General features: G+C 31.8%; 1 protein-coding gene across 1 annotated transcript; it reads left to right on the top strand.

Moving 5' to 3' along the window:
• Positions 1 to 990: 990 nt before the first annotated feature.
• On the top strand, positions 991 to 1,407 carry LOC116002516 (monothiol glutaredoxin-S2-like). Its single transcript, XM_031242668.1, has one exon. It carries the CDS (start codon positions 1,046 to 1,048, stop codon positions 1,355 to 1,357), a length of 312 nt encoding a protein of 103 aa, XP_031098528.1. The 5' UTR covers positions 991 to 1,045; the 3' UTR covers positions 1,358 to 1,407.
• Positions 1,408 to 10,089: the final 8,682 nt, after the last annotated feature.

The following is a 10,089-nucleotide window of genomic DNA, read 5'->3' as shown; positions in this document are numbered from 1 at the left end:
TCATGAATAAAATAAGTGTTACTTATAAGGAAATGTGTAATACTTTTGAATAAAAATATAATAATACTTTTAAATTTGATTTAAAAGTAGTACATTTTTTTCAAAAGTATTACATAACAAGCACTTTATTTCTTATTAGTATTATATATTTTTTCATCTTGATCCGACCAATCTCACGGACAAAGATCCGTGAGACGGTCTTACACAAGTTTTTGTCTTGTTATATAATAAATTGATAGAACATCGAATCTTTTGTAATATACATTTTTGAGTTCTACTGACTCTATATATTACATTAAGATCATATTAAATTAATAATGGTTAGACTTCAGATTCTCTTAACTTGACTTATAATTTATCCCTCATGAACCAACTGAATGTGAGTGACTTTTCTTACCTTTGAGAGTCTTGTTGGTTTGGAGCAACAAACTAGTGGAATTGGGGCAGAATATAATATAGCGTGATCTCCGAGCAGCCGAGCTGAGGTGTATGAGAGGCCATGAATTGAAAGTTATCCTACATTACATGGGAATAACTCAACTACAAAGAAACACCACATACATTTTCTTATCAATATATATATGCCTCCATTTTTTGTGGTATTACTATTCATGGCCCATTGGGGAGTATATTATTATATGCATGTTCATAGTTAAAGAAGCTAGCTATCGCCGCCGTACCATTATATTGTACGTGCCAACCAACTTCCGTATGCAAAGAATCGTCATCGGCAATGTATAGCATATCATATCGAACATTTCCTATTCCATATGTAGTGTTTGTGACAACTTCAATTCATTATATCAATCACTATCATCTAATCTAATCTAATCTAATCTAATCTAATCTCTCCAATCCGCCCACATTTTGACTCAAATAATAAAACAAAACAAAATATCTACCATATGATCAAAACCGACGATGCGATCTGATCTGATCTGCTATAAATACACCCCACTGCCTGCCCTCATTTCCCCATCATAACAACCTTAGCTTCCTCAAAACTCCACTAACAAATTAAAGCCCACCCACCCAGCGGATTGAAATGGAGAGCAGTGTGCTAAGAATGGCTCGAGAGAAGCCGGTGGTGATTTTCAGCAAGAGCTCTTGCTGCATGAGCTACAGCATCAAGTCCCTTTTCTCCGACCTCGACGTTTACCCGGCGGTGTACGAGCTCGACGAGATCCCGAGGGGGCGTGAGATCGAGCAGGCGCTGTCCAGGATGGGGTGCAACCCCACTGTTCCCGCGGTGTTTGTGGGCGGCGAGTTGGTCGGCGGGGAAAATAAAGTCATGAGTCTTCACCTCCAAGGCCATTTAACGCCAATGCTCAAAAGGGCAGGAGCTCGATGGGTTTAATTAAACTTTAATTTAATATATAACAACAACAACAACAATAATAATAATAATAATAATAATAATAATAATAATAATAACGACACATACATTTTACAGTGTCCCTATACTAGGAATATAATGCTTTGAGCTTATTAGTTTCTTTTTCTACTAGTATTTGTAGTTATGATAGAGATACAAATTAAAGCTTGTGAGCATATATAAGGTACAGTATATATAGGCGCAGTAGAATAAGGTCGGGTGATAATAATGCTTTTTTTGTTGCAGTGTACTTCAATTCGTCCTACTATACAGCTTCTTCTTTGTATTGCAAGCTGTATGTTATAATTAGTCGAATGTAGTATATATGTGATAATTGAGTCCTTTTTGGCTGCTGCTACTAATAATAATATAAACTTCTTCACTTTATTATGCTGGCTTTCTTTTTCTGATTTAGTTCCTGCACTTCATGGTAAAACGTAGTGGTCATGATGACTATAAGTAATGATGAGAATATTTTTAGAATGGGCCTCAACTTCTCTTCCTGCAAAAATCTAAGTCTTTACAGAAGAAAAAAAAATACAATAAAAAATCAAATCTCCCATTTGTAAAAATTATACAATCAAATTTTGGCTCTGCATAAACCTCTCTAAACACCAGAAATGATGTTGCTCTATTGGTACGTATTCTTAGTACTTTGAGTTATCTCCACTGATAATTATTTCCACCTTTTTGGCCACCATGATTCTAAGGTGTATGTATATAAATATAATGTGGTCACTGGTCATCTCATATCCAACTATATCAAAATTGGCCCAGTCTATTGGAATTGGTATTATTGACCCTCCCTCAATCTAAGATTTTCTCAAAGTACTTTAAGAGTTAAGACCATTTTTAACTCTGTTCCCACTCTTTAGATTATTGACACAAATTGTGAGGTTGTGCATGATTTCTTTGAGTTTATTATATTACAATTTTTGTTCAAAATAAATAAATAAAGCACAATCAATCTCTTGTCATTACCCCAGGACAAAAACTTGTGTGAGACTGTCTCACCATGAGACGGATCGGGTCGGGTCAAGATGCAAGTGTAACACTTATATGAACAAATGTCATACTTATATGCTCAAATGTAATATTAATCAGGAATAACATTTTTGTTACTTATAAGGGTAAATGTAATACTTTTAAGAGAAAATACAATACTTTTACATTTCGATTTAAAAGTATTACATTTTTTCACAAAAGTATTATATTTGCTCTTATAAGTAAAGAGCACTTGTCAACATTACTTATTATGAAAAATGTATTACTTTTTCTCTTATAAGTAACAAAAATTGTATTCTTGATTAGTGTTATATTTGAGCACATAAGTATGACATTTGCACATAAATACATAACTTCATCAGTGAGTGATGAAATTAATAAAGACAAGATCGATTGATCTTGCTGTGTCCACACCGCATGCGCAGGGTTCGGCTCAGAGGCTGTCGCCGTCGCGGAGGTACCGGTCGACGGGGAGGTAGTGACGGTCGCCGGAGGGCACGGATTGGAGCCGTCAATGAAGCCAAGGAGTCCTTGCCCGCGGAGGAACGGGACGAGCTGGGTACGCCAAAAGAGGTAGTTTCGGGCTGTGAGTTTGATGGAAACAAAATGGTGCGCCGAGTTGAGGGAATTCGGCGTTATCGGAGGGGGAGTGGATGTTGTGGCAACGGTACGATCAGAGGGTGGTGCGGCCATGGCGGAAGCGAAGCGGCTTGTGTTACGTGAATAGTAATGAGTATCGGGGAAAAAAAAAACAGAATAATCCTTTCGCTCTTGATACCAGATGAGATTGTGTATTCAAAAACATAACCGATTACAGAGAGAGAGATAGCTTTTATGATAGACTACCTAGACCTGTCCTAGTCTATAGGCAATAGTTACTGACTAAGTTACAACCACTAAAGCATGACTATACAATAATTAAGTAGGACAAAACATATGAATAATAATATTGCTAACAAGTATGACATTTGCATGGTGCTTTGACCCGACCCGACCCGTCTCACGAATAAGGATCCGTGAGACGGTCTTACACAAGTGTGACCCTTACCCCAAATATAATGGCATTGATGTTTGTTTTAACTCGCATCTTAGTTTGTTGGTATTTAAACCAAATCAATAGATCATTATTGCCCACATTATTAGATCAATAGATCATTATTTTATGGACTTGCCAAATACCTCAATGTAAATTGACTGATGATATTATCAGTTCAATAAGAAAACAACAATTAATTATTTATCCGCAAGAGTTTAACTCATTGGTTTAATATGCAGTGTTTGGAAAAAGAGACCAAGGTTTGAAACTCGTCAGCCACAATGTGGGATTATACCCAAAGTGATCAGATCCATTGTGTGCATCGATATTTGGTCATGTCTGCAAAACGAATAATCTTTTATTTATGTCTGTTTTTTTGTTTTTTGTTTTACATACCTTATGCTACTATACAATTTTTTTGGCAAAAATATTTGTACCGTACCGCTATAATTCTCATTAACTTTTTCCATTATTATTACCAAGCACATGCATTCATCATATTGTTTCTTACATTCTTCATTTAGATTTTAATTACAGTAAGGACTAGTTAGTTATTTCCTAGCCAAGTATCTTATGCTCAGATGACAGAGTAGTGGCTTTCCCATATGGGAAGTCATGAGTTCGAGCCTCAGTGGAGGCGATACTGACTCTTTGTGCTCCAATAGGTAGGTTGAGAAAGTATGGTAGTTTGAACTGATACTACAATCTCATAGAGTTAGTTGTATTCAAAAAAAAAAGTTAGTCATTTCCTAAAATATAAATATCAAATTTATTAATAGAATTAGTTGTATTTAAAAAAAAAAAAGTTAGTCATTTCCTAAAATATAAATATCAAATTTATTAAAATGATTTCGATTATTATTATTTTACAATAATTCTTTTTTTGAAAGGATTATTTTATAATAATATAAATATATATCTAAAATCTAAATAAAAATAAACTTATAAGAGTAAATCAATGTTATTACATATGATTTATATTTGTATTTTTAAGCTTATTGAGTTGTGCATTGTGCTACAAATATTGTAATATTATTTTTAATGGACAAAATTATTTTATACCATTAAACTTTTTTTTAAAGGTTATACCATTAAACTTCCTTTAGTATATATTAAATGTTATCATAATTATATTTAATCCGTAGTTACGATATAAAAAATTCTTTAACAATTATTAATTTTTTTTTAAATACTACCATAATTATTATTAATTATTAATTATACCATAATTATTACCCCAATTATCAACTATACTTTTTATATAATATGGATTATACAATTATGAATTATTTTAAAAAAAAATTATATACTGTTATTTAAAAATAAATATTTCATTATACCTAAGATTTTAACATTGAGTATTAATCTCTCAATCCTCAACCTCCATCTCTTCAGCAGTAATCAACCATTACACATTTGTTCACTGTCTTTACGTAGAGAATGGTTCTTATATCCTTAGAAGCAAACACGCGCGCACGCAGGCACGCGCGCGCGCAGGCACGCGCGCGCGCACACACATTATCATATCATTTCATCCACACCCGTAGATTATTGTCATTATATTATATATACAACACGTGTGATGAGATTCCCTTGGCTTTCCATCATGTGGAGTGAATTAGATGCGAATCACTTTGTATGATTTGATTGGATGAGAAAAGGTCCTATACTAGTTGGATAAATCCAACTTTAATTTCATTCTATGCTCAGCATGCAGATGCCTTAGAGAAAGTTAATAGAAAGTTCTAGCTAGCTACATACTATGGAAAACAAACTTCTGTTGAGTATGACATAACATATAGATAAACTCATTTCGCATCCGCTTGAATTCTCCTACATACTATTACTATAAGTCTATAACATTTTCGACATTTAATTTGGGTTATCATATATTTTAAATATATTATATATAATTAATATTTGTATGTGTGGGTGTTTATATATGTGAGTTACAATAAAATACATATGGACTGAATAACTATTGCATAAATATCTATGAATTTCTATAATTTAACAATAGAAATCCATAGGTAAATTTGATTATTATTATTATTATTATTATTATTATTATTATTATTTTTGAAACACTCTTGATTCTTTGCAACTGGACAACTCTGATTGGTTCCTAGTATTTTCGTTTGAGTTTTTATCTGATCCAAATCTGATATATAGGGACAATATCAAATGAGAATAGGGCCCTCCTCTAAAAAGTGAAGATTGATCTCAGTCGCCCATCAAGGTTCATCAATGATTAATGATTTTAGTAAAATTAAAAATTAAAAAAAAAAGGATCATTTTATAATTATTGCAAACTTAAAAGTTTAGTAACCTAATGAGGTAGCTCAAGTGGCAGTTGTTATGCCATGGACTCATGTCCACCTTGCAAGGTGGAACCGGATCTATGTTCACAATTTCATAACTCCATGTTTATAATTTCATAACTCCATGTTCACAGTTTCATAATTTTATGTTCACAATTTCATAATTTCATGTTCACAATTTCGTAGCTCTATGTTCACAATTTCAAAACTCTATATTCACAATTTCACAACTCTATGTTCAACAATATAACACAATTTTTGAATCTATATAACAAAATTGTGAATATAGAGTTCAAAAATTGTGAATATTGAGTAATGTAATTTTGTATATTAAGACCTAAAATTGTGAATATAAAGTTCTAAAATTGTGAACATATAGTTCTAAATTTGTGAACATAGAGTTCTAAATTTGTGAATATAAACCCAGGTCCATAGCATAATTTGCCCTCAAGTAGCAAGTGAGCTCTCTTTGTGTGAAAGAATTTCGAGAGAGTCTAGGTTCAATTCTCCCTAGATTTACCCAGAAGAAAACTTAAAAGTTTACTAACGGTAAAATCCTAGTTTTTGAGCTATAACGCGTTAAGACATATATAACCTAGGAAGTGCACTTCAACTTGAGATTTCATAGTCGCACAAGTTCGAGTACCAAATTTACCTAGGAATATAAATGTTGGGCACTAATGGCGATATTTTAGCACTAAATTTGTACATAAATAATGCACTATCGCCCATCTACATACAATGGTTATGATGATTATATGATAAAATGTCTATCTTTTGTGATTTTATCAAAGAGATCGAATCGTATAAATTCGGATATGATCTAAACAAGATTCTTAAGGGAATAATAATATTCTTCAAATCATGAAACATTGAAACATATGGTTTGGAACATGCAAAATGATACCCCATCTGCCCGCAAATTATATCGTGGACCGTGGTCCACAATACATTGTGGGCCGCGGTCCCAAAACGACGTCGTTTTGATTAATGAAAACAGACGGATGAATTCACGACACTCACTTTCTTTTCATATATTCTGCAGTTACATTTAAACACAACTTCAGTTACATTTCAACACAACTGCAGTTACATTTCAACACAACTACAGTTACATTTTGATATAACTACAGTTTCATTTGATAATATAAAAACACAAAAGTGAAACTGTTATTCAGTATCTGTTCATATACACTGCAGTTACATTTCAACACAACTACAGTTACATTTTGATATAACTATAGTTTCATTTGATAATATAAAAACACAAAAGTGAAACTGTTATTCAGTATCTGTTCATATACACTGCAGTTACATTTCAACACAACTACAGTTACATTTTGATATAACTACAGTTTCATTCGATAATATCAAACACAAATGTGAAACTGTTATTCAGTATCTTTTCATATACACTGCAGTTACATTTCAACACAACTACGGTTACATTTTGATATAACTACAGTTTCATTCGATAATATCAAACACAAATGTGAAACTGTTATTCAGTATCTTTTCATATACACTGCAGTTACATTTCAACACAACTACGGTTACATTTTGATATAACTACAGTTTCATTCGATAATATCAAACACAAATGTGAAACTGTTATTCAGTATCTTTTCATATACACTGCAGTTACATTTCAACACAACTACAGTTACATTTTGATATAACTACAGTTTCATTCGATAATATCAAAACAAATGTAAGGCAGTATCTTTTGGAATGAACTGTAGTGTCAATTACGGGGCTCCGTTTCCCACTTACTAAAACGATGTCGTTTTGGGACCGCGGTCCGCAATGCATTATGGACCGCGGTGCACGATATAAGAACTGCCATCTGCCATGTTGTGTGTCAATTTAAAATGAATTGACCTAACGTTATTATAATCAAAATTTTGAATTACGAGTATAAAGTTTACGTATTTAAAAATTAGAATTAATGACCATTTTCATAACTACTTTCTCAATCTATTGAAACACAAGAGTCAATATTGTCTCCACTGAAGCTCAAACCCACCACCTCCCGTATAAAGGGAAGGATTTGATGCCACTGGACCACAAGGTCCTTGGCAAAATAAATCAACTATTGATTTTATAACCAATTTGGTCATTCATCAAATTGATCAAGGACCAATTTATAATTATGAAGGACTAAATCGGTTACAAAATTAATATTTGTGGATATAATTGGTCAAAATTGATAGTTAAGAACCAATTTAGTAATAGTCAAGAGACAAAAACGGTCATTAATTCTAAAAATTATGTTAAATATAAAATATAATAATTAAAAGTAGTAAAAAAAATCAAAGAAAAATCACAAAAGAAAATAAAATATTAATTTGACAAATGTAATGATAATGACTAAATTATAGTTGAATAAAATGGAATAAAAGATCAAATTAGATTGATTGATCAAATTATTCCACATATATTTTGTATGAGAAGTATTGCTCAGCTATGATCCTATATAAAAGAAATTACAAATGATCTTCTTAAACCGTTGTTCTTAACAAATAAAATACAATAAAAAGATGCAACTTTTAAACTTTATCTATTAATATACTAGTTTTACACACGTATTGTGCGATTGATTAAATGCCCAATGTTTGTATTTAAATAAGTAACTCAAAGTATATTAATGTAAGATTATATAAGAAAAATTCATTATATTTGGCACTAAAATTAATATTTAATTTGCACTTTTCTAAATCATCATATAAGCCAATGATCTTGTGGTCTAGTAGCACCCGATTACACCCCCATGTGGAAGTGGGTCGGTTTGAGCCTCGGTTGAGGCGATGTTGTCTCTGTGTGCTTCAATAGGTTGACAAAAAATATTAATAACATAATGACCTAAATCATTCCAATAATGCAAAAGTCTAATTAAAATATTGAGTCTTATTCAAAATAAGATAAAAATAATAATAATAATAAAATAAAAACTTAAACCTAAATTTGATTTTAGTGCCTCCGTCAGTTTGTTGATTCCAATTAAAAATTATCACTCAAATGGCCGAAAGGACTAGAAGTGAAAAAAAAAAATCAAAGTCAAGGACTAAAAGTGGAAAACAAATCAAAGTCAAGCACTACTTATGTCAGGAATGAAAGTTGTGTACCTAAATTGACGGAGGCACTAAAGTCATAGGACCAAAAGTGGAAAAAACTCTTTTTTAAAATGCAATAAAAGGATTTTCAAGGTTCCTTATATGTAATATATGATGCTCAACTTTGAGTGCTATATATATAGTCTAGCTAATTAAATTGACCAAAGTTAGTGTTAAATTTTATATTGGAAAAGGTACAAATAAGCCATTGAACTATTTGGGAATTAGCAATTAAGCCATCGAACTCGAATAAGCTCCAAATAAGCCACTGAACTTAGGAAAACTTAGCAATTAAGTCATCGAACTCCAATAAGCTCCAAATAAGCCACTGAACTCAGGAAAACTAAGCAATTAAGCCACTGAACTCAGGAAAACTAAGCAATTAAGCCACTAAACCGAAAAAAAAATTAATAATTAACATTTTTAACAGGTCATTTGTCTATTCCGGTCACCGGCGACGATTTTTCCAGTGATCGGCGAAAACTTCCGGCGGTGACGGTTGCAGGAAAAGTCGTCGCCGGTGGTCGGAATAGACAAATGACCTATGAAAAATGTTAATTGTTATTTTTTTCGATTTAGTGGCTTAATTGCTTTGTTTTTCTGAGTTCAGTGGCTTATTTGGAGCTTACTTGAGTTCGATGGCTTATTTGTACCTTTTCTCTATATTTTTTAATACATTCTAACATATTCATAATATATGTTCAATAATTATGCCAACTCTGATTGAGATGAGATTCAAATCTAAGACTTTCTTTATTGAAATTAATGAATAAGTTAAGAATAATAAATAGTTAACGTATTATATCCATTATTAAAGTTTACGTACACTGATTTGGAATGCAGATATATTTAGAAAAAGTAAATGATATAGACATCTAGTAGAGGGTAAAGTAGGAAAAATATTAAAATCAAAATAATATGAACAATTCATTTCAACAAACAATTGAACCAATATTTTTTAAATTCCAACCTAACTTTATTGAGTCTTATTATATTTATTTAGTAGATTACTGGATATATAGTTGAAAAACATATATTATAAAAGGTGAATCGGTAATATATTCTTTTTAACTTTTTGGTGTAGAACGGCCGCAAATTGTTATTCTACCTATTTTGTATGTTGCCAACCGAAACATGTATTACTATGGACTGTGATGCCGAGAACCATCCTTATTATTCATTTTCATCATCATCTTTAATGTTATCTTCTCTTTGTGAAAATCCCAACATTCTTCTTTT

This window comes from Ipomoea triloba, chromosome 13, assembly GCF_003576645.1.
Source record: "Ipomoea triloba cultivar NCNSP0323 chromosome 13, ASM357664v1".
Lineage (NCBI taxonomy): Eukaryota > Viridiplantae > Streptophyta > Magnoliopsida > Solanales > Convolvulaceae > Ipomoea > Ipomoea triloba.
The sequence above is the reverse complement of the archived record's forward strand: the minus strand, read 5'-3'. Positions and strand labels throughout refer to the sequence as shown.